This window comes from Gopherus flavomarginatus, chromosome 2, assembly GCF_025201925.1.
Source record: "Gopherus flavomarginatus isolate rGopFla2 chromosome 2, rGopFla2.mat.asm, whole genome shotgun sequence".
In the NCBI taxonomy this organism is placed as follows: Eukaryota; Metazoa; Chordata; order Testudines; family Testudinidae; genus Gopherus; species Gopherus flavomarginatus.
The window spans coordinates 285,977,482-286,003,591 of NC_066618.1; the positions used below are offsets into that span (position 1 = coordinate 285,977,482).

The 26,110-nt window shown below is 40.1% G+C and overlaps 1 protein-coding gene across 3 annotated transcripts in view; it reads right to left on the reverse strand.

Moving 5' to 3' along the window:
- The window catches only part of NDRG1 (N-myc downstream regulated 1), a 59,478-nt gene that overhangs the window by 6,880 nt on the left and 26,488 nt on the right, over positions 1-26,110 (reverse strand). For all 3 annotated transcript variants that reach the window (XM_050941064.1, XM_050941065.1, XM_050941063.1), the window contains 8 exons: positions 16,551-16,656; positions 14,101-14,221; positions 8,026-8,088; positions 6,294-6,354; positions 5,761-5,847; positions 3,073-3,129; positions 1,658-1,761; positions 1,245-1,301 (listed from right to left, as the gene is read on the reverse strand). In XM_050941064.1, the coding sequence (XP_050797021.1) occupies positions 1,245-1,301; positions 1,658-1,761; positions 3,073-3,129; positions 5,761-5,847; positions 6,294-6,354; positions 8,026-8,088; positions 14,101-14,221; positions 16,551-16,656 (656 nt within the window). The remainder of the gene's footprint in view (positions 1-1,244; positions 1,302-1,657; positions 1,762-3,072; positions 3,130-5,760; positions 5,848-6,293; positions 6,355-8,025; positions 8,089-14,100; positions 14,222-16,550; positions 16,657-26,110) is intronic.

The following is a 26,110-nucleotide window of genomic DNA, read 5'->3' on the forward strand; positions in this document are numbered from 1 at the left end:
ATATTAGTGAGCAGCCATGCTTGTTCTCTACTTATCTCCTGAATTCTTATGCTTTTTAAAAATTATTTATTAAGCATTTATCAGGGAAATGGTTATTTTTAAAAAAAAAAAGTGGAATGAGTTTGGTTATAGAATTTTATTTACATGTTACATTTCATGAAACTTGTTTTTTCTACTAGCTAATGTGCAAATTTGTCCTCTTATTCCTTCCCCAACTCCAGTAAATAAAAGTTTTGTAAAAGCACTCATGCTTCTTTGTCATATATTGTTCATACATTTATGTTCAAATTGCAAGGTGATTGGTAATTTGGAGCCTTACCCCACCTAAGAAAACAATTACACCCACTTTAAATACCTTAAACTCAGGTTTGTAAATCTATCATGGGTAAGAGTACAAGTACCACCAGGCATCACCATCTTCTCCACTATTTAATCCCACTTGAAGAGCTACCCATCACGGGCATGCTTCCCCTGTGACAAATTTAACTAGACTTGGGGACAGGGGGAGAATTAGAGTGACAACACACGCAAAGAGATTTAAATGCTTGCAATCGCTCCTCCCTTCAGGCTAATTCGCTGATTCAAGTTTGAGGGTCACTTTACACCCAAGTTGGGAACTGCAACTTTAGGAGGCACAACAAACTCTTCCTAAGCAAGTCCAGGATATGAAGCAAGTTTTTAAACCCCAAATCCAAATTTTGAGTCCCCTTTGTCCCCATAAGCAGCAGCATGCATCTGCAATACTGAGCGCTTTTTTTTTTTTTTAAAGTCTACTGGACGCTTTTATTTCAATTACAAACCTGGAACATGTATATGCAAAACACTCACCAAATCATACCATTGCTTTAAGGCCTTTAAAGAGCACCTTTCAAATATCACTGGGTTAATGTGTCTCCTTGCAGTACATTAAAACACTTATTAACCAAAGTTAATCAATCAGGATGCTTTTATTATGTTACTAACCAATTGTAATTGGTAAAATACTTGGTCAGTCATTTTATAAAAATATATTTCCCATCATACTGTTTAAATATTAATATATAGTATTATAGTAAATGAAACAATGAGTTCACGCTCACGTGGTTCTTTTGGGCAATGCTGACTGCTAATTTGGCTCCTGAACCACTGAGGTCTGAGTATCACTGCTCTAATGATTGTCCCCTAACAGTGTCCATGCCATTGATAGTTACTCAAATCTAGCACAGATTTAACATTTCCAATTCATATGAACCAGTAATACTTACTGTAGAGTAACAACATTTGCTCCAGGCATAGGACGCTCAATCTCAAGATCTCTTCGACTGAAGATTGAGAGACAAAAAGCTTATTGATACATTGGGATTCACATGAATTTCTACACATTTCCAAACATGAAAATATACACGTTACTTAAAGAAAGGTATGTATCAAATGAAAGATACAGCTGAGTTTCCTTTGGATTTGTAGTTTTAGTATAGTCAGCCCCTGAAGTTAAAAAAGGACACACTATAGGCAGTGTCTCAAGATGACCCTTTGATGGAGTTATGGTTTCCAATACAATTCTGCTTTCCTTTTCGTTAGAGAGCATCTCTGCTGCATAAATGATATTTGCTGGTCCCTTGAGTGATTGCTTAACATGTTTCACTGTAAAGACTAATTGGAGAACAAAGTATATTACCTGTTGTACGAGTTGACAAAGAGATGAAGATTGGTTTGATTCATATCATGGACAATATGTTGGCGATAAGTATGGATCAGATCATGGTTGTTATGAATCTCTTCCTAGATTAAAAATAGTGTCATTTACTATTAAGATACTACTATGATAAATGGCATTGTAGCATTGCTTAATTACAAATAAAGGCTTATTAAAACAAGCAAGCCCCTTTAAAGAAGCTTTTCAGGTATTAGTGTTCTCAAACCATTAGTACCAATATCTGTTTTTTTAGGGCTGAAGTACTGCAAGTTGTCTGAAAGTTAGTTCCAGACTTAAATATGTCGTACAACAGTTTTGTTAATTCAAGGCACTTAATCTCATAACGCTGCATGGTTTGCAGTTTGCTTGTGCAGTGTTGATGATCAACCTGAAATCCACATTCTTTCTAACAACCCAAAGGAAGCAAAGAAAAGTCATTGAGAGATATATAGTATAAAGGAAAGAGTTGAAACTGCTGAGAGAGACTTCACGATTGAGAGACAGACTTGTAAAAACAAGTCAAGTAAAAAAATGTTTAATAATTATGTTCAGACCAAAACAGATGTTCAAAGCGTGACAAAAATTAGTGAACTTCTACAAAACTAAGCTCGATTTTGCAAGACAAGAGCAAGTAGCAGAGCTTCAGGGTCTTTAAAACAGTCGTCTTCGAAAGTTACTTTAGAGTCTCTCTACACAAGCCTTAAAAAAACAGAAGTATTGACATTAAGGTAGGCACCAAAAAGGCTTAGTTTATACCAGTAACTTGTTTTCCCAGATTTATGACTTATTACGGTGCCAAAATACAGCAGGAGAGCTCTTATCAGGAGCTCAAACAATAAGCCATATTGTACTATCAACCATTTAGAGCAGAAATTGCCACTGAAACCAATGAGGAGTTCTGCTTAGAACTTTATTTAAGCAACCAATTAAATCTCTCCACTATGGCTATATGCAGCCTTTCATATACTGCATATCAAACTTCAGTGATGGGGCAAGTTGCACCTGGAAACATTTGAATTTAAAATGTTATGAACAGTTTGTGGTTGAGACAGAAGTCACAACTTATGTTTTAGTTTTGGTATTTTAAAATGGTACAAAGGTACAAGTTTCCAATGTTTGAGGGATGACAGATTAGCATTCCAGGGTGTTGTGGTGTGCACCTGTATTCCCAGCTACCTGGGAGGCGGAGGCTGCAGATCACTTGAGTTCTGGGCTGCAGTGTGCTATGCCAATCACGTGTCTGCTGCCACTGACAGCCTGGCCAGCGGGTAGCTGAAGGAATGGCTAGAACATGAATGACATGTTGTGATTGGCGCTCTCCCTGAGAGGGCTGATGGACCCATCTAGCATTCCCCACAATATGAGAGCTAAACAAGTGGAGCCTCAGAGTAGCTTACCTTCCCAAAAAGATGTGAAATGACCATATCTGGAAGCGCATGAGCCCATCCTGAAATCTAAACAAAGAGTTAAACAGGAAACATTGAACAGCATAATCAAAAAGGAGGATTGGTCAGCTGGAAATATATCTCCATTCTCCCATGATTGGCCAGATATTTACACTAGTTATGTCAGAAGGCACTACAAGTGCAAGTAGCACAAATCACACTTGAAGTGCCCACAGGATAGAACTCTTGGACTATCCTTGCAGTTTACCTAGTCAAGCGTCAACATAATGAACGCATAGATGGGGAAAGAATGCCCCATACTCATGTAATCATCCCTTAGAACTTTGGGCTAGCTGACATATGGGCAGTTTGTGAAGAAAATCCTACCCTTAAGACAAACAACCTGCATCTGGATAGCATTCCTAAATTAGTACCCAAGACACACGCAGTAGTAGTTCCCAGAACAAATGCAAATACATTTTGAAAGGAGCAAAATCCAAATGATACCACCTGCTAGGCTCAGTGATTCCGAATGAATGTTGAGAGAAGCATTGGGATTGGGACACTGAAGAATTTAAATGAGTCAAGCCTATTGGGTGAAGGAATCACCTATTTTGCAGACAGCCCATCTTTATAAGTAGCTTTTCAGTCCTTCCCAGGTCAAGTAATGTGTTAATCCAGTAAAGTACAAAAAACCCTCTTCTGTTAAATCAAGGAGGTAAATAGCTCTCAATCTTCTGAGAAAGCCTGTCCTACACCCCCATCTCTGGAACCAGAGCACATTTTGTCATGGCATTTCAAAGTGTGCATTGATTTGCTTAATTTGGGTCTTGGCAGACAAGTTGTTTAACCTAGAAATACCAGAGATTTTGTAGCTTCCTGCATTTATCCATTAGAAGTTCTATTTGTAGAGATTTAGAGCCACCCACCTATTTTCTGTGGTGCAAGTGTGCCCAGACACGTCAATATAAACATGTTAGCGGGCAAGATGCATGTTTTTGGACATGTTTGTATTAGGTTGTACAGACATACAATTTTTAGGCTTGCATATGGTACACAAGTGTAACATTAGACCTATTACTCCTCATTCATTTAAATGTTAGACCTTGAAGCTTGCGGTCATTACTATTCCTTAGACTTCAGATTAAAATGTGGTCAGATGATGAAGACTGAGTGACACAGAGGTGTTTCTAAAACAGTGGCACATTCTTGACAATCTTTTGTCATGACCCTCCTTGCTATTTTAGTTACTTAATGCATTTGTTTGATTCCCTTAACATTTTGAAACATGTACTTCCCCCCTAATTTTCAATACCTTAGCTCACATCATGGATTGCTGGCTGGCAGGCAAAGCTATGGGCCAAGAAGGGGTTACTTACCTGTAACTGAAGGTTCTTTGAGATGTGTGGTCCCTATCTGTATTCCACTAAGGGTTTACACATGAATACCATGCATCTGGAGCCAGAGAATTTGAAAGTACTAGTGTCCGTTGGTCCATGTATGTGCCCTTGCTTTACCTCCTGGTTTCAACTGAGGTAATAACGAGAAGAGCAGACTGACAGAGTCTCCAGTTTCTTCTCCACAGCAAATGAACAAATCCCACCCTTCCTCCCCTCTGCTGCAGAAGTGTAACCGCACATCTTGAAGAACCTCCAGTTACAGGTAAGTAACCTCATCTTCTTTGAGCGATGGTCCCTATTGTATTCCACAGAGGGTGACTAACAAGCAGTACCTAAGTTGGAGGAAGGTGCAAGGAAGAGGATGGAACAGTGGACCAGAGGACAGCCACGCCAAACGGGGCATCTGTCATTACGTCTTTGCACAAGACTCTGAAGGTATGTACTACCCTACATGTCTGGAAGCAACACATTGCACAACACAGCCGTAGTCAATGCTTGCATTCTTGTAGAATGTGCTCTTAACCTAAGGGGTGGAGGCAATCCCAATAGCAAAGCGCAATGCACCCCAAAATCCATTTAGAAATCCTGTATGGAGATGGCCTGTCTCTTAATCCTTTCAGCTATAGTGACAAACAGTCTAGGCGATTTCCTGATTGGTCTCTTCCTCTGCACTTTCGTAGAAGGCCAAGGTCCTGTGGACATTGAGGGAATGAAGGCGCTGCTCCTCTGCTGAAGTTTCATAAAGAAAGCAGCTAAGTATGGGTTGGTTGAGATGAAACCAAGAAACAACCTCTGGTAGAAACTTGGGTTGCAGGTTCAGGGAGACTGCCAACTTGGCCTGAGTGGTCCGCGGTCCTTCTGTTCTGGTCAGCATTTGCCAATTCCTCATTGGCCACATATCAGCCTGCACATACATCACTACCTTCCTTGCTTGCTTCCACCTTTGCTGTCTTCAGCTGTGGCTCCAGAGAGTCTATCCACCCATGCGAGCAACGGGATGGGGTAGATCCTGGGTTGCTCTTAAATTCAGAAAATGATCTTGGGCATAAAAAAGTTGGAGACCATTGAGCTAAAGTTTATCAACCCTACAGAAAATACTCTAGTTAAAATTGAAGAATGGAATCAAAAGCAATTATCCTTCAATATTTCAGCCAAAATTTTAATAGGGAATACATACTGAAAAAAGCTTAGCTAAAATCTGATGCAACATTTTAAGAGCCTATTGTTCAAACGCAAACCTTCACATGAAATCTCAAGATAGATATTTTAAACAATTTTTTTTTATATTTTATTTTTTTACCTTAGTCGCTGCCCAGTCCATCCATCCTTCAGCACAAGGGTTTATATTGATGAGAACTAGTCCTTCCACCATTTCTGGATTGTTCAGCTGCAATTTAAGTAATCATGTGAACATGCAAGTAGCCAGCTACATATTGTAAACGGATTAACAATACAGAATTTAAATTAGAGGGATAATCATTTTGAGGCAGGGCATTGGGAAGTCTAATTTTATCATGTGAAAGATATGCAATAAGCTTGTGTCTTTAGCCAAATTAATTTGGCTGGACACCTTTGATAATATTTAACTTCTTCTCCACCTTAAATTTAAGTAGATAATTTCCATTAAGAAACAACTATCCACAAGTTTACTGGGTAGAGCCCTGGTTTAACAGATTTGATCTTTTGAATTAACCATCCTGAAGATCATGTTATTCCACTTTAAAAACTTGACTGCTTAAATAAGTGGGTATGGCAGGGTAGGAAATATTAGCATAGGCTACAGGTGTCATGTAGATTAGCTTCAAGGTTTTAATAAAGCTCCATGAAACTTACAGCAAACCTAGTTAAGATGTAGGCACCAGCTCCAGTTCCCATTCCAATAACACTTTTCAGTCTACACAGAGCAGTTATGTGCAATAAAACAAAAGAGAAAGCGTCAGTAAAAGTGCATTAAAATAAACAAGCTCCATACAACCAATTTCTCCCCTTTTAGGTCACAACTACTACATGCCAGTTCATGTTTATTATAGAGCAGGTCTGCAATTGGTGTAAATGGTCACAACTGTATTGACTTCATTGGGTTTTCAAAAATTTACACTATTAACAGATCTGCTCCTAGCAATTAGCAAAGTAACTCAGTGCTCTTTTGGTTTCAGCTAAGTAGTTATATTCATGGCACATCTGTCCAGTTGCTTTCCAGTATTGTGACAGTTACAGTATTTCTTTAGGGAAATATACTGGGTGAACTACAGTATTATTCTGATTCTGGAAGGGAAATCAGCTGCCCCGATTGTCCGGGAAGTCTTGCAAAAATACCAAGCGCTGAAACTTTTAAGGCTTATTTTAACAGCCTCTTATGACTACTGAACAATGTCACCCCAATCTTTTCTTTCTTCAGAAGTGAAAGTGAAAGGCTACTATGCCAGTTATCAGACAATACATAAAGTTACTAGAATACACTAAATTGAAACTAGTCTTATGAATAACTTGAACAGCATATACCTGTTAGGCATGAACAGTGCCAATTTCAGTTCAGTATCACAGGGGTAGTAGCTGTGTTAGTCTGGATCTGTAAAAGCAGCAAAGAGTCCTGTGGCACCTTAGAGAGTAACAGACGTATTGGAGCATGAGCTTTCGTGGGTGAATACCAACTTTGTCGGATGCATGTACGTGGGTATTCACCCACAAAAGCTCATGCTCCAATACATCTGTTAGTCTCTAAGGTGCCCCAGGACTCTCTGCTGCAATTTCAGTTCGGTGCAAATTAAAGCATTTACTGCAATGGGGTCTTTGAAAACCAGTAGAAGGGGAGAAAAATCAGCACAAGACAAACACCTTCACAAAAACAAATCATACAATATTTTAAATAAAAAGCTGACATGAGATTGGTATATTTCCACTTATTAATGTCACTGATTAGAATACACCAAATAGGTTTATTGTTTAACCTTTATCAGAATCCATCTTAGAATGTCTTGCTCTCTGAGAGGAAAGTTACTAGGCATTTCAGTGATTCAGAGTCTTACACTAAAATATTGATACATTTGATCACATTACATTTTCAAGACAACTTTATCACCGTTGGGGCAGGGAAAGAGTAAGACAAGAGGAGTCCTGTTCAAATTCTTGCAGTAAGTAGTCTGCACCATGAACAATTTAAATTAAACTAAATGAGAAAAAAGTCTACCCACGGACAAATTTGAAATAGTTTAAAAGATTTTCAACTAGCAATAACTGAACAAGACTTCTCAAAAGAAGGAGAAGTGCCAGTAAAATTAAATACTTTTAGGAAAAAAAGGACAAGTGCAATTATTTAGAGAATAAGGTGGAAATCAAAAACAAAGAACAGCAGTGAATCAATCTTTCCATAAAGGATTTGTTGTAAAGAGTTGGGACACATTGAGAAACAGCATGTATGAACATTTGAGTTTAGAAGCTGGACACATTTGCCCAAAAGATAGGTGAAGTTGCTTATCTATTCAGTACACCACATGCTTATGGAGTTCTGACAGTTCCTTCAAGACCAAAAATGGAGAGTGAATAATTAGTAAACAACTCTACTCACCCAAACTGTTTTAGGATCCCAGGGAGCATTTCTGCCAGCTGATCCATAGAGGGATACATGTATCTACAGGAAAAAGGTATTGGTAACATTGGTAATTACCCATGCCAGGAGGCTTTCATCCACTGGAGCAGACAGACATTTAAGACTAAAGTAAAAAGACGTAGGTGTTACATCTATAACACTTTGCATTTCTGGCTCAATTCAGGTAAGGATCTGTAAGTGCTTTTAGAAACAATTAAGCCTCAGCACTGGTACAATAGAGTAGTCATTTTGCAAACGGGGTAAGGAGAGCCACTGGGAGGGGGGGCGGCGTGGGTAAGTAGGACTGGAAGGAAAGTTATATTTCATGAAGAAAAAGTTTTGATATTTGTTTTTGTTCAGATATGGAACCAAAGCCATTATAAGTTTTTGTAAAAACAAACAACCTGGTGGTTGGGGCACTCACTCAGGACATAGGAAACCCAGGTTTACATCCCTGCTCTGCTGGATTTGGAGCTGAGACACAACCCAGGCAAGTGCCCTAACCACCAGGCTACAGCAGCAGTCTCTCTCCAGTTGGAGCCATTCCACTGTGTGGAAATTAAATGCTCAGTGGGCCAGAGAAACTGACTGTATAGCCTGGGGATTAGGGCACTTGACCTGGGTTGCAGGAATTAAGCAGAGCCAGTATTTAAACCTGGACCTACCACATCCCAGGTGAGTGCCAACCATACTACTGGCTATTGCAGAGTGTCTCTCCTCCCCACACCCAGATCCCTGTTGAAACTGAAATGTGTGAACCCAGACCATGTTTGGTAGAAAAAAGTTTAATTTAAAAAAAAAGTTGACCAACTCTAAAGGTAAGTGACTTGCCTAATGCCACTAGTTTTGTGGTGGGAGTAATTAAATGCAGAGCTCTTGGCCTGGTCTACACTACACATTTAAACCGAATTTATCAGCGTTAAACCGATTTAACGCTGCACCTGTCCACACAACAAGGCCCTTTATATCGATATAAAGGGCTCTTTAAACCAGTTTCTGTACTCCTCCCTGACGAGAGGAGTAGCTCTGAAATCGGTATTACCATATCGGATTAGGCTTAGTGTGGCCGCAAATCGACGGTATTGGCCTCCAGGCGGTAACCCACAGTGCACCATTGTGACTGCTCTGGAAAGCGATCTGAACTCGGATGCACTGGCCAGGTAGACAGGAAGACAAGCATATAGGAAAAGACTAGTGAAATTTTGAATTTCATTTCTTGTTCGCCCAGCGTGGAGCTCTGATCAGCACAGGTGGCGATGCAGTCCCAAATCCAAAAAGAGCTCCAGCATGGATTGTATGGGAGATACTGGATCCCACCGCTGTATGAGGAGACAAATCTGTTCTATCACAGCTCCGTTACAGAAGACGAAATGAGAAAGCATTTGAAAATATCTCCAGGTTATGATACAGAGTCCACAGCACAGTGCTGTGTGCCAAGCATAACGGAAAGCCAAAGAATCAAATAGACGCTCATGGAGGGAGGGAGGGAGCGAGGGGGTACTGAGGACTCCAGCTATCCCACAGTCCCCGCAGTCTCCTAAAAGCATTTGCATTCTTGGCTGAGCTCCCAATGCCTGTAGGGTCAAACACATTGTCCGGGGTGTTTCAGGGTATATGTCGTCAATTTACCCCTCCTCCTTCTCCATGAAAGAAAAGGGAAAAATATCATTTCTTGACTTTTTTATATGTCACCCTATGTCTACTGCATGCTGCTGGTAGACATGGTGCTGTGGCACTGAATAGCAGCATCCTCTCCCCTCCCCGGTGGGGGACGGTACCGTACAAAAGGACTGATAGCCATTCTCATCATCAACCCGTGAGTGCTCCTGGCTGGCCTCATGTGAAGTCGGCCAGGGTCGCCTGGGTAAAAATAGGAATGACTCCCGGTCATTCCTGGTAGATAGTACAGAACGGCTGGTAACTGTCCTCATCATAGCAACTGGGGGCTGAGTTCCATCAGCCTCTCTTCTTTCATGTCTAAAGAAAAGATTCTGTACTGCCTGGACTATCATAGCAGCTAGAGGCTGCCTCCCCCTTATTTTATCTCACTAAAAACTCACTGTTTCTTATTCCTGCATTCTTTATTACTTCATCACACAAATGTGGGGACACTGCCACGATAGTCCAGTAGGAGTGGGGGAGGAGGGAAGCAACAGGTGGGGTTGTTGCGGGGGCACCCCCCCCGTGAATGGCATGCAGCTCATCATTTCTACGGGATCTGACATGGAGCGGCTGTGCTCGCTGGTTCTCTAGTACTCGAGCCCCATATTCTAGGCAGGACTGACTATTTTTAGACAAACCATAAAGGAGGGATTGACTCGGAGAGTCATTCCCATTTTTGTCTTGGAGCCCCCGGCTGACTTCAGCAAAGGCCAGCCAGGAGCATCCATGACAGCAGCAGATGGTACAAAACGACTGATAACCGTCATCTCATCGCCAATTTACAATGGCACAGCAGACAGTACAGAACGACTGGTAACTGTCTCTGCTACCTTGCAAAGGCAAATGAATGCTGCTGTGTAGCACTGCAGTACTGCCTCTGTCAGTGGCATCCAGTACACATACGGTGACAGTGACAAAAGGCAAAACGGGCTCCATGGTTGCCATGCTATGGCATCTGCCAGGGCAATCCAGGGAAAAAGGGCGCGAAATGATTGTCTGCCGTTGCTTTCATGGAGGAAGGAAGGAATGACATTTACCCAGAATCACCCGCGACACTGTTTTTGCACCATCATGCATTGAGATCTCAATCCAGAATTAAAATGGGTGGGGGAGACTGCGAAAACTATGGCATAGCTATGTGATAGCTACCCAGAGTGCAACACTCCAGAAATCGACGCTAGCCTCGGTATATGCACGCACACCGCCGAATTATTGTGCTTTGTGTGGCTGCGTGCACTAGACTTTATACAATCTGTTTTACAAAACTGGTTTATGTAAAATTGGAATAATCCTTTATGTAAAATCGGAATAATCCTCTAGTGTAGACATACCCCTTGACTCAGTCTTGTTCTTTGGTCATTAGATGCTTCCTCAGTGAAGAGACTGTTTACTGTCAAGTTCAATGACCAAACAAACTCCCCCTTTAGAGCACATTTCAGCAAAAAAAAGTTGTATTGGTGTAATTTTTCCATATGGTTTATTGCCTACAGTCTAACAAGCCTAAAAAAGCATTAAAATAAGTTTTGTGCCCTAAATCCCATCATGCAGTGAATAGACTGGAGAAGTTTAAGGGTCAAATTCACTGTAGATATAAATTGGTGCAGCTCTATTAAAGCCAGAATTATGCCAGCTTGCCCCCAAAGTTTAAAATAAGCCCATTTGCCTTAAGCGTGCTTCCTTATTAGACTTGCCATAGGTTAATGCTAACAGTCAGCTTGTCTATTGTGAGTCTAAGAGAATCAGCTAATGACTAGCTGGGCAAAAATTTTAGGAATTAACTCATTACTAACTGGCCAGAATTTTAAAACCCTGAAGTACTGATTAGTTCAAAGCCAATAATACAGGACTTTTATAGAAGATGTCCAAGTGGATTGTGTTCTGGAATCCAAGAAATATCCCACCAGAGTAGATGCTACTGGGGTAAGCAAAATGAAGCCCCTGCTGCTGACTAGTGTTGAACAACTGATAAACCTATCTTAAAAACACTAGACAGACAACCACAGCTATCTCCTATGAAGTTCCTACTTTCATCCATTGTCAATTTCCTTGAGGTGAAGCTATACCGGGTCATGAAAGAGGTTTTGTATATTGGGCAAGGGAGAGGAAAGGTATTCGGCTTCCTATTTCCCCTTGAACCACAAGCCCTCAATTAACAGTAGGTTAGAACTACATTTACAAGTTTTGAACAAAGGAGGCTCTCTCTCTCTCTCTCTCTGTGATGCCAACATCTGTCCCCAGCCAGTTTCTGTACTTGTTCCAAGTTCCATAGGCCATGACCTGATCACTTTTAAGAATCCTGCTTAATCAATACAGTTGCTGCTGGAGCATTACTCTGGCCACATGGTTGTAATGACACTGAAATCTGACCCACCATCCCTCTGTACAGACAGGACAGGCAACCAGGCCAAATTTCAGTGGGTGGCACTGCAAACTGGCTCATGAGGTTGCAATACCACGCCAGATAAAGGGGAAGCTGGGTCACATGCTGCTGCAACCTGGTATACAAAGTGTTGTTCTACGGCAGCATACAGGGGAGTCCACAGAGAACTCAACTCCTGATGGCACTGGCTCATGCACTGAGAGTAAAAGAGGGGGGACTTCCTGCAGAGACTCCTGTCTCTCAACCAGGAAGACTGGGAGGAGGGATGAGCAGGGATTAGAATGAGGTCCCTGACAGGGAGGCAGGGGCTAGAATTTGCCACCACACTCCACCAGCAAGAAATATCTGAATTGACACCACACTGCTATCACTACCCACTTTGGGCTAGAAAAAGTGTTAGTAAAAAAAACCAAATAGTGTTTTTAACTATTTCTACCAGTCTGGTTTAAGAACATATATACAGAAGACAAACTGGCACAGGGGAAGAATCTAATCCAGTGGCCCTGCCAGAGACTGATGTGACATTCCTGACAGGCCAGTCAAAACGACTGTAAGCACCAAAGAGAAGATACTCCACAACAACATGTACAAATTGAATCTGTTTCCTAATTAGTGAAAGCAACAACACTGTTGGCTGTGATAAACGTAGTCTTTTCAGAAATGTCGCTAGGGGTGTGATTTTTTTTTTGTGGGACCACATTTCTATACTAGCAAAAGCCCCAGTGCAGATATAGTTGTCCTATAGTTGCTTTCTGCCAGTATACCTGATTTTGCTCAAACTGGTATGAGCTATCTAGCTTAGATTAGTTCGTCTATGAAGCCTTTAACTCTGAGGTTGTGTGGTTGTGTTTTTTTTTTTAAATTAAGTCTGTTATATGATATGTTAGGCAACATTAGCAGTTAGGTTGCTTTGATGCACAAAAATCTAAAGATTGAGTAGATGAGAGACAAAGCTATTGCACCAAGAAGTTCACTGAATTTACACAAGGCCAGATTATCAGCGGTTGTAAAAATCTGTGTAGCTTCACTTACATCAGTGGTGCTATGTCAATTTAAGCCATCTAAGAATCTGTCCCACAATCTTTTGCAACAAGACTTCTCACTGCCATACCATCTTAAAAGGAAGGGATCTAGCCCAACTCACTTAACATGGGTAAAAGTAAGCTCATGAACTAGTACTACTATATCTAGCTCTTACACAGCACAACTCTTACTTCCTTTGCCTGTTGGCAATTCCTTCTATATCATGTTGAGTATTATCCAAAATACATCTTAATTTAGGGCAATCCAGTCTTATTTGGCTAAAACATCAGACACACTTTGGCCAAGATAATCCTTTTACGCGTTGGCAGGCTTTACTAGTACAAGAGATTCACACTGAACAGGACAAAGGATTTTCAGTAGGGTTACAAGACAACGCTCAGGAGTTAAGATGTATAAGGCATCCTATTAAGGAACTATTTTTGTTAATATTCAGCAAATTGGATTTTCCAAGTAGCACTAGCATTTTAGTTTATCAAATCTGTTTTATCCTCTTTAAAAAGTAATTTCTCAATTTTTGTGGTGTCTTTAGAAAGTGTTAAATACCTATATTGTTTTTAACTCTGATTTCATTTTATGTTTGGATAGACATAGCTATGAGGGAACAAGATACAGATCCACCACAAAAGTAGAAATAAAGAGCTGGAAAACATTCTTTACAGATTAAATTAGCTGGTCAGTTTAAATTATGAATCAAAGCATAGATTGCTTTGAGTACCACTCTGGGACCAGAGTCTCATTACAGTTTTAAGGAAAAAACATGATATTAAAGTGTGAATTAGAGATCAGAATCTGGGTCTGCAATCACACTACTGACTTAGTGGAGATTCTCTACAGATACCAGTTCAGAACATACAGAAGTTTCCACGAAAGTTCTTTTTAAATTAAAACTGCAGATCAAGAATATTTTTTCTCGCTAGTTAACAAGCCAACCCTGCAAGCACTAAGATCTTTCCCCAGCTCCAACTCACCCAGCTGGGAAAGATGCTGCTCCATCTTGTTGTCCTGGTGCATCAACATGACAGACTGCAAAGTGTTGTGTTATTTCCTGCATATCTTCAAAGTTGAAGAGGGGGTTGAAGCAAGTTTTGTCTTCAAGGAACAGAGCAGAAAAAAAGAACGTAAGGCGCTAAGATGAAAGACTGAATGGCTTATACAGTTTTAATCCAGATATCACAAGATACAAACTCTCAAATTGTAGTTTGAGTATTTTAGTCTGAGTTTCTGCAAGTTTCTCTGCAGATTTAATTTCAGTAATTTGCAGTATGGTTCAACTGACTCAATTTACACTTTGTTAGAAAGGGGATTAAAAATCCTGTTCGAAAGATAAAGTAATAAAGCAAGTTACCATTTAACACCTTGAAACAGAAAGCTGAACAGTTTCCCAAGAAACTTTTTCATGTAAGTGGTTAAATTCTGGCACTCACGGTCAAAATTTGTGGCAGACCAAAGTCTCAAGGAAATTCCGGACATGAAAGTTGAACTAGAAGTCAGGTGAGATAGAAGTGTTTATCCTAGGATTTAGCTTTTAAAACAACTTCCATTTTACTTCACTTTAATCATCTTTCTTAGGGTTATATATATAAATAAAATAAAAATATAAATAAATAAAAATATAAATAAATAAATAAAAATATAAATAAATAAAAATATAAATAAATAAAAATATAAATAAATAAAGAGTGAAAAAGAAAAGCAAATCCAAAGTACAATCCAAAGTCAAATCATCTTTTTTGCAGTATTCTCTTGTCCTTATGTTAGAGGACTGCAAGTTACACCAAACTAGTCTGATGTTTCCCATGGTAGCTACAAGCAGAATACATTGAAGATGAAAATTTTTACAGGAATGCTATCAAGAAGATTAGGCATTAAATTTAGAGTTCTTTAGAAATATGAACTTCTCACATTAAGGTTTCTTAATTTCCTCCTGAACTTAAAACCTAATGCCAGCTGTATTGCATTAGGGTGAGACCCAGACAGAAAACTTATTTAAACTGTTCAACATGAAAACAAATTCAGAAGTTAGGCAATGCACCACAAATGGATAAATTAAAATGTTAAAATGCAAGGTAAGTAACAGCAAAGTTAGCATTAAAATGTATCAACCCCTTTAACATCACATATAACTTAAGAATTGAGCAGTTTTAGTATAAAATGTGATGAGCAATAAAACTTTACATAGCATAAAGACAGGTTTTTATTCTTTCCTAGATAGAAGTCTTACAATCTCAACAATTGTTAAGGCTCAGAGGCCATCTGTCCCTAATCCATGGAAACAGGAAATAAAATATAGGGATGCTTCTATCAAACCACCATGAAGAAATGAGTTACAATAGGATTACTGATGGAAAAGTAAACTCTTTGAAGCAGGGACCGTGACTTTCCATGTGTTTACACAGCACAACGGCCCCCTAATCCTAATTGTGGTAGTACCCACAGGTCCATCAGTAAACATCAATAACTGAGTAAAGAAATGCCAAGTCTTGTGGAGTGACAGTGGCCGAAACATATTTGGTATTAGATTTTGACTTTGTCTAACTGGCATTTCATAGGATTACATCTATACAAGATTAAACCATGCAGCACTGAGGAGAAACATTACACTTTGTGCTGACACCATTTCATCATCCACTGATTTATTCTAGTTTGAATATATACAAAGTTTAGACATCCTGACACATACATAGTTAAATACATAAAAGCTCTCAACAGTATTAGGACAATTTAAAAAGGAATCTTCCACAAGTTTCTTTCCACCCTTGTGTCATTTTCTGATGCATACCCTTTTCCTGCTCCAAAATCCCTATCAAGTACATGTTGCTGCATGGTGCTTGGAAGGTCCCCAAATATAGACTAATTTTGACCCAGAGGTCCTTCACCTTTCATCTAGAAAGATTTTATTTACAGATACAAGGATTTATAAAGAGGGAAAATCCACTCAGAACTCAAGCCACTTTTTCCCTTAAATCAGGTTAAGAAAGTCATGTCTATGAGAGGAAAAAGAGTGGCTCCACACAAGCCAACAATTAGTTTTTTGATGCCCTTTATCTTAGAAAGTTTGTCAAAGGGCACCACTTTCTACTCATATTTGCCAGCATTCAGCCTCATTTCCCTCCTCCTAACTTGCCAGCTAGCCCATTTCTACCAGGAACAAAATCTGGGCCTCTTGTTCATCTGTACCTCCATGTTGGTTTGTTGCACACAATGGCTCACAGCAAAGTCTGGGATGCAGCAAAGGCCAATCTGGATCGACTTGCACTGTGCAACAATTTACTGGCAAGCTGCCACACCAGGATCCTAATTTTACCCTTGAAAATTATGTGCTGCAAGGATCATGGCAGACTGTAAGGTAAAGAACCACAAAGTGATCAGCTGTTACAGCTGACCATCACTATGCTGTTGTATGAAAGATCACACTTACGATTCAGTCCAATATCATGGTATGTTAGGATGGCAGGCCTGTTTCCTTTGGGAGTCCCATACATGGTAACATGGACAGAGCCATGCAGAGTCTCAACATCTTGCTCCTGCAAAGAAACAATTGATTACTTATTTTAATGCTCCACTCAGTAGATGCTACTAGATCTTTCACATCATGCACATCCAGCATAATTTGAACATCATTCAAAGTGAAAGGAAAAACCTTAAGGAACTCACAGCAATATTCAGATTCTTAATACAGACACCAAGTTCATGGTCATTTTTATATGGGATAGATGTCAAGAGCACTGGATGGGTGTCTGATGCATTTTAAAACTGGACTAAATAAGATGGGGGCTGGGGAGATGGAGGGGGCTCATACACTTCGTTGCTTCTGTAGGCCAAGTCTATTGCACACACAAAGGGTTCCTTGTATTCCTCCATTCTCCACCACAAAGTTCCATGTGCCATCCTCCCATTCCCCTTTATTTTAGGGGCCTAATGCAACCCTCTTTCATGCCAAGGCCAGGATGCCCCACCATACCAGAACTGATCATTCCCCACATGCCACAAGTTGTGTGCTCCTCATTCCCCCCCGCATCCATGCCAGAGGATCTGTGGGTCTCCCACCAGGGGTTCTACATGCATCTCCAATCCCACATGCCTGCCACTCTTCCTGCCCCAATCATTCTTTTTCTCCCCTTTCTTTGATCTTTCAGGATGGCAACATCTCTCAAATGTATTGAGAAAAGGGGCAGACCTAAAGGGAAAGGTATTGTTATACTGGAATGCATTAATGGACACCATCAACGGGTTATTTGATCTACAAACAATTAAACAGGAAGCTGAAGCTGCTAGCTCTGTTAACCAGATGCTAAGGGGTACATGTATCATGTCCCCCAACACCCTATTTCTTCCTTTTAGTTTTCCACTTTTCACCAAAAGCAACATTTTCCTCTAATGCCTTGAACACTCCCTGAAGTTCTGGGATCGACTGGACATGGTGTTCAAAAGTTAGTGTTACATTATCCAAAGAGAAAGGCTATGAAGTGACTATTAGGCCTTGCATACTTGGCCAATAAATAATCCTCAACAGCATGTACAGAAGTCAGAATTAGTCATGTGCAGTGCTGTTGTAGCCATGTTGATCAAGATATGTGAGGTAAGTAAGATAGCATTTGTCCAGAATTTCTACACTGTGGTGCTAGTGATGATTACAACATAGCCCTTTACTTTAAAGAATAACCTTCAATATGGCAAAGTGCCCTGTTAACCTCATTTTTTACTGTAAGCATCCACACAAAAGAGTGTCACACTCAGCTATCAGGCTGACTGCATCATCTCTATATATATCTGTGGTCAGTACCAGAGAAAGCCATTCCATGAGTGTTGTTATAACCAGTGGTAGTCTAAATCTTAACTCCACTAGAGGAAGAGACACTAAAAACAAAATACAAATAAGTAGTACAAATAAAAAAAGGCCACTCACCCCTCGGTATGCCTGCAAGTGCGAAATGACAAACCCTTATACTGTACTAGTTTGAAGTTTAGAACATCTTACAGCAACTCTGTGGAAGGCCATTGTTAGGGGGCTATGTTTCTCATTAAGCAGATAGCAGCTTACTCCTGGGGGTATTCTGCACCACAGCACAATGCAGAATTTTGCATAAGTTTAGCAGGTGCAGAATTTCCTTTCCCTACATAAATAGGCTGCAGTGCTGCTGGCCACCACTAGGGTGCACTGGATCCAACAGAGCCCAGATCGCACAGAAGACACTGCTTGGGGGAGAGAGCTTGACCGTTCCTGGCAGCTGCAGTTCCCGGCATGCCCTGAGGGAAGGAAACAGTGATGCACAGAAACTCCATGCAAGCCTGGGACCAACTATCAGGCTGTTTCTCCCTCTGGGCTCTGGTGTATGGGGGGAGGCAGGTGTCTGGTCGAAGAGAACACGGATACCTGGGCTTGGGGGGCCCTGTGACAGGTTTAGGTGTATTGGCTGGGGGGAGGGGAGAGAGTTGTATGTGTGACCCCCAGCTGGTCTCTAGGGGAGGGAGGAGGCAGAGAAACAGGAATGGAGTTTCTTTAATACTATTCGTGGGGGAATTTTGTGTATTAATATTGTTACCAACATACTTGCAGATGGTATTTTGAAATAAAATTACCAAAAATTGAAACTAGTGTGATTATGTAATGTTATTTTGACAAAGAAAATTTGCAGAATTTTAAAATTGTATGCAGAATTTGTTACATAATGTCCCCAGGAGCAGCAGCAGCTGTAAGTTGTGGTTCAACCTTGTACTGAAGTCTAATATCTGCATGATTTAAAAAAATAGTTTGAAGTTCTCAGCCAATTTTACACCCACACCCCTTCCCCACCACTAGTATTAAATTCTCAATTAAGTCTCCTTATGTTTTAAGTAGCAAAAGAGGTGGTGGCAGTAGGGAATACAGCAGTTTGTGAAATATTTTATTCAGATGTTAGCCATCTACATTATGGTCAACTTAATACTTATCCAGCAATATGGACTTACACTAAGAGATTATGTCAATGTTTTCAGTCCCATGGCACACTCTTCCACCCTAGCTCTAATTAATATTAACTAGAAGGGGGAAGGAATGCAAGCCAAAAGAGGGAAAGAACAGGTTAAACAGTTGACACTGTACCTTGGGGAACACCCTGCACCTCCCTCCATTCATCCTTATAAAATCATTATGTGGTATCCAATGCAGTTTGTCGTTAGGTGTCTTTGGAAGGCTCATGATGCACTCAGCATTGAAGTAATGATATAGGTTGTAATTTCATGTACAGTAACTCCTTGCTTAATATTGTAATTGTTACTAAAAAACACAACTTTAATCAAAACCCTGTTAAGTGAATCTAGTCTCCCCAGAAGAATTAACGTAAATAAGGAGGTAGGTTCCAGGGAAATTTCTCAGTCAAAGACACTTTACACACACACACACACAATAAGTTTTAAACAATTTAATATGGTACACAGCAATGATTGTGAAGCTTGGATGAGGTGGTGAAGTCAGAGGGTGGGATATTTCCCAGGGGAAGCCTTACTGCTAAATGATGAACTAGCAATGGGCTGAGCCCTCAAGGGTTAATTGACTGTTAATGTAGCCTCACACTTGACAAGGCAGCATGGAGAGAGGGGAGATAGCATGGCAGACAGACACAGCCTGGGTGTGAGAGAGATGTGCATTGCTCTGCTGACCCCACTCTAAGTAAACTGTCTTTAAGTTAATCAGCAAGCTGAGCCAGCAGCTGCTGCCAGGAAGCTCCCTCCAGCCTGAGCCCTGTTGTGTGCCCCCTTGCTCTATGAAAGATGTTAGTGGGTGCAGGAGCAGGGGGAGGGGACACCCTGACATTAGCCTCCCTGTCCCCACCTTCTGCACAGCAGGATAGCAAGCAGGATGCCCTGGGGCAGAGGACAGGAGCACTACATGGTACTGGGGGGAGGGACAACTGAACTGCCAGCAATTGAGAGCCTACTAGGCAGCTGCCTCACAGGGGACAGAGAGCTGATGGGGGGCTACTGGTTCATGCTGGTTTCCAGCCCCCCACGAGCTAGCTGCAACAGGTTGCTCTTAGTGCAAGAAGGGAACATATGTCACATGGCAGCTGCCTGTTTTAAGTGAGCATGTAACAAAACATTAACCAGGACAACTTTAAGTGAGGAGTTACTAAATATATTTGAGGCTGAAAATGTGTCCTTATGGCTTAAAACAAGCCCAGGCAAAAACTGCCCAGGAGCAGCAGGGCAGTTCACACCTCAACATGTATTGGACAAACAGAGCAGTCTCACAGGAACAAAGAACACTGGCCTAGGCAACAAAGGATCTGTTGGACACTCAAGTGAGTCACCCCCCTTCCCTTGGTCAGTTTGGGACTATGATGAGGTAATGCTCACCTGACTCTGAAGCGAGGGGGGGTGGGGCCAAGAAAGAGGAGAGGCAAAGCCAAGAGGGAAGAAACATGATAAAGGGAGAGATGTTTGCCATGCTCTTTTCCACCTCTGTCTACAGCCACCATCAAGAGACTGACGCACTGATCAAAAGGGCAGAGCCTGGCTAAAGGGCAACCAGCCAGCCTGTGGCGAGAAGCATCTGAATTTGTAAGGGCACTGAAAGTGTTAAGAGCAGCTTAGAATCTGTTTTGCATTTATTTCATTTGACCAAATCTGACTTCTGTTTTCACTATAATCACTTAAAATCTCTTTTGCACTGAATAAATAAATTCTCTACACTTGGTTTGAAGGGTGTCAGAGACACCCCTTGGAATAACAAGCCTGGTACATATCAATTTTGTTGTTAAATGACAAAGACATAAGCTTACACAGTGTCCAGCAGGCATAAGTGGACACTGCAAGACAGATGGGACTGGAGATATTGGCTAGTGTCATTTGGCTGTACAATCCAAGTAGTGGCTAGACAAAAGTGCTAACTCACATAGCTGGGAGCAGCTTATACTAGAGGCTGTGTGTGAATAGCCTGGGAGTGGGGGTTCTCATAGCAGAGCAGGGTAAAGCTGGCTCCCAGAATTGAGGATTAAAGTGGCTTAGTAGATCACTGGACTAGATAACAGCAGGGGAACGTTACACCAATATTTAGATAAGTTAAATACAGTCAAGTTAGTAGGGCCAGATAAGTACCTTAAGATGAATTTTAAGGAACTAGCTGAAGCAATCTCAGCACCATTAGCAATTATCTCCAAGAACTCATGAGGGTAAGCGAGCTTCCCACAGAGATGAAGGGCAAAACATAAGACTATTTTTAAAAAGGGGAACAAATAGAAACTGGGAAATTAAAGACCAGTCAGCCTAATTTTGATGTTCCAGCATCTTTGAGTAAGTTATTAAGCAATCAATTTGTAAACACCTAGAGGGATATTAGGGTTACAGGCCAGCCAACTTATCATGCCAAACCAACCTAATTTGATTCTTTGACAGGGTTACTGGGTTAGGGGATGGGGCAAAGCAGCAGACATACTTTGATTTTAGCAAGGCTTTTGACAGTCCCACATAACATGCCCATATGTGAAGTAGGAAAGTGGGGTCTAGATGAAGTTATGAGGTAGATGTACAACTGGTTGTAAGACTAGTCAAATAGCTATCAGAGCCCAGTCTAACAGAGGACTTATCCACTGGGGTCCCACAGGAGTCAGTCCCGGATCTGGTACTACTCAATATTTTCATTAGTGACTTGAATAATGGAATGGAGAGTATGATTATAAAAATTTGCCAGTCAAGCTAGAAGGGGTTGTGAGCATTTTTGAGGATGGATCAGAATTCAAAATGATCTTGACAAACTAGTCTGAAATCAACAGGATACAATTCATTAAGGACAAGTGCAAAGTGCTTCACTTAGGAAAGGGGAAAAAGAAACCAAATGTACAACTACAAAATGGGCATAACTGGCTAGGCAGTAGTACTGCTGAAAAGGACCTGGGGGCTATAACGGATCACAAACTGATTATGAGTCAATGTGATGCAGTTGTGGAAGAGGGCTATTATTCTGAGCTCTACTAACAGAAGTGTGGTGTAAGACAGGTAGCAATTGTTCCTCTCTGCTTTACACTGGTGAGCCATCAGCTGGAATATTGTGTTCAATTCTGGGTGCCACACTTTAAGATGTGGACAAATTGGAGAATCTAGAGAAGAGCAACAAAAATGATGAAAGGTTCAGAAAACCTGATGAATGAGGAAAGGTTTAAAAACTGCATGTTTAGTCTTTAAAAAGGCTGTAAGGCGACCTAAGAAAGTCTTCCAATATGTTAAGAGCTGTTATCAAGAGGACTGATCAATGGTTCTCCATCTCTACTGGAGTTAAGACCAGAAATAAGGAGCTTAATCTGTAGTAAGGGTAGTTAAATTGTGAAATAGGCTTCCAAGGGAAGTTGTGGAATCCCCATCATTGGAGGTTTAAGACCAGGTTAGACAAACACCTGCTAGAGATGGTCTAGGTTTACTAGGTCCTGCCTCAGCACAGGAGGCTGGATTTGATTACTTCAATGTCCCTGCCAGCCCCACACTTTTAGGATTCTGTGAAAATCAGTACTAAAGATAGTTGAAATAAAAACCTCAAAGAAAGGTAAACTACAAAAGACTATGCGCAAGTGTAATGAGTGACTAGCCAAGCAATGAAATTCAGGTAAGAGCAAGAGTGCTTAGTAGAACCTTATTCCTAGATATCCCATCACTGTACTGTATGGTATAGAAACACCCAATGTTTTGACACCCTGCCAGCTCCAGGCATGCATTTTCTTTTTAAATTGTCTTTTATACTTAAATATAAAAATAAAGAGTTTTGCCTTAAGGCATACTTTCAGGGTAGCACTGTTTCTCTCAAATTAAATAAAGGACTGCACAGAGAAATGAATACACATCTACATCCAAACACCTTTACAGTGCAAAGCCAAAATACCAAATACTTATAAGTAGGGTAAAAACCTTCACCTTTAATCTAATTCACAACTCAGTAATATAAAAATATACAGTACAGACATCTAAAGCTAAAGTAGAACTTACAAATTCTAGCATTAAGTTTCTCTTTTTAGTCACATTTTTGGTTGCATTTTTGGTGCAGATACAAGCCCCACAAACACCAAGTGAGCTTAGATAACACTTTATCTGACCTATGTTCAATGTTATCATTCAGTCTCAAAAGTATTTTAACACACTCCCAAATCTCAATACTTACTGCATTATTTATTAGGTAAACAGTATCTTCCAAATCCAGCACCATTTTTAGAAACAGCAGTGTGATATAAATCCAACAAGTGACCAGGCAGAAACAAGTAGCAGGTTTTAGTTTGACTCTGTAGAAAACCGGGTTATATAGACAAGCTGCTATTTTGCATAAGCTCACAGCTCCCGTGATGCTACAGACAAAACCAAAACCAACTAATTTAGGAGGACATCATTCTTAAATAGGATTGGAGTCAGGTTTGACCAGAAGACATGTCTATTCAATACAGTTCAGATAAAGGGGAAAATGCAGCTGTTCACTGTACATAAGGCTGAACAATCTGTTCTGAGGGAAAAACCAAAAAACCAAAAAGAGAAACCACCACACTTAATATACTTAAGTCAAATAATTTTGGATGTAATTCCTGTTAAGTGTCACATATGCTGGTGGAAGCACAACTCCAAACCGAACTATTTCAGATAAGAAAATTCAAGGCTTTTAATTTCAAAGTCTACATCCCCCCCCGCCCCATGTAAAATTAGATGCACATATTTTTCTGAAAAAACTGAGTTTGAAGAAGCTTCTAGTAAGAATTTGAAGGTATACAGTGACTTTAAAATAGCACTTTTTCTTCCAACAGGAATGATCAGAAGGGCTACTTTTTTGTTACACATGCAGACACTGCACATGTATGACTTGTTTTCTAAACAAGGCATGAACTATAGCAGGGTAGGTAACATACGGCATAAGTGTTGAGCACACAAGCTGATTTTCAGTGGCACTCACTGCCTAGGTCCTGACCACTGGCCCTGAGAGCTCTGTATTTTAATTTAATTTTAAATGAAGCTTCTTAAACATTTTTAAAGCCTTATTTACAATAGTTTAATTATATATTATAGACTTACAGAAAAACCTTCTAAAAACATTAAAATGTATTACTGGCACTTGAAACTTTAAATTAGAGTGAATAAATGAAGACTCAGCACACCATTTCTGAAATGTTGCTGACCCCTGAACTATAGCATTTATGGATTTTGTACTTCAATACCAGTAATCTCACATATCGGACTATTTTATTCTAGCTAGAGATATAACTGGTATGAGATACTACTGCATGGTAGCTGCTGTAAACACATTCTCTCCAGTTTAGTGGTTGCCTCTGGAAGAACTCCTTTTATAAAAAAAGGTGTTTAAATTCTAAATGTAGACTCTTTCCTTCGTTTTATCCATTTGATGGAAAGATCTTTAGACTTCAGCTAAACAAAGACATTGACATTTAACCTATGCAACCTACTGACCCTTCACTATTCCAATTTCCCCAATCTAAAATTTGTCTCAACTTCAACCGTCAGTGTAAAACTATTTTTGGCATATGTAGGATAGGGAAACAAGATTCTAATGGCTGATGTGAATAAGACTGCTCTTAACAGGAGATGCAATTCTTCAGTCTTTATTAGGAGACTATGGTATAGATTTTTACCTGACTTAGGCTATTTTCTCCACAAGAGTTTAATCATTAAGAATTCCAGAATTTCATATACCTGGCCAAATCAAGCCAGCGTCCTTTATATAAAGCTAACTACTTCAAATCTCTACTGATCCTCATTACAGATCCAGAAATTGGTCTACGTGATATTGGGGTATGAGCGTTTTAAAACGCAGAGCACCAAAAACAGATGGCAGCACATCCCAATCAACATCAATGTTATATTAAGAGGCTCTTCAATGACCAATTTGTATTAAAAACACTATCTTGGAAAAAAATCCAAGGTACACTAATCCTATAGAAGAATAAAAGAAACATGCCATCTGGTCTTGTATCTCTAGCTTTTAAAAAAGGCACATCCTTATTGAGTGTTCTTTAAACAAAAAAAGAAAACAAGCTACACAGAAAGTTATGGGAACTTTCTATAAAATGCAATTTGAGAGAAGACAGCTTAGTCTGAAAAGAGGTGATCATTTTAAAATAGACTTTTTGGTCATCAAATGACATTGTTGTGCAGTCATAAGGTTAGAATGAAGCAATTTGTACATTGATGCATGCAGAGAAGCCCATTTCCCTCTCTTCTCTAAGAGCAAAACTTGTGTTGTTCAGGGTGCTAAACACTGCCCCTGAACTACAAAAGTTTTTACTGAAGAAAAACAGTGCTTTGTGAGCAGATCTCTCCTGCTGACAAACAGTAGCCACACTGCGTGCCTTTTAGCAGCACAGCTGTAGCGGCACAGCTGTGTCACTAAAAGCCTCATAGTGTAGCTGTAGCCTTAGACTGTTGAGAAGATGGTTAAATTGGATGTTTATATTTTTAAACTGGAATCTATGCTCAGACCATTGTAGACACTAAAAATAAAGAAATAAAGCAGGCATTTTGCTTGAAGCCAAATATTTGATGTTTCAACTGAAACTAGTGCTACATCAACACTATTTGAAAGCTTAAGCTTATCCTTAATCCCCTATTTTTTTCAAGAGCTTTTATTTGGATTTATTTAAAAATGTACCATTCCCTCATTCTATGCACACACTGTCTCCCACCTTCAAGAAATTCTAAGGAAGCAGCTTTCCAGCCTTTTTAATATAAAGTAAGGGGCTTATTAACCTAAACTTGTGTAAACTGTATCCTCCCTTTAGGCTTGTTTTAAACCCATATTACTTATAACTTCTTGGATGATTGTAAGTGAAAATTTAAAATTCCATTTACTAACTACTGTTTATGCTCTGTTTAATTTAATTATATTCTTTCATTGATTTTTTTAAGATATACAAAGCGTTTTTACTTCTAGTTTAGCACACAATGTTTGGTTCTCTACTTGCAGGGCAATGTTGGCCTGAAACTGTTCACTGAATTTTTTTTAATGGTCACCACTTTTTA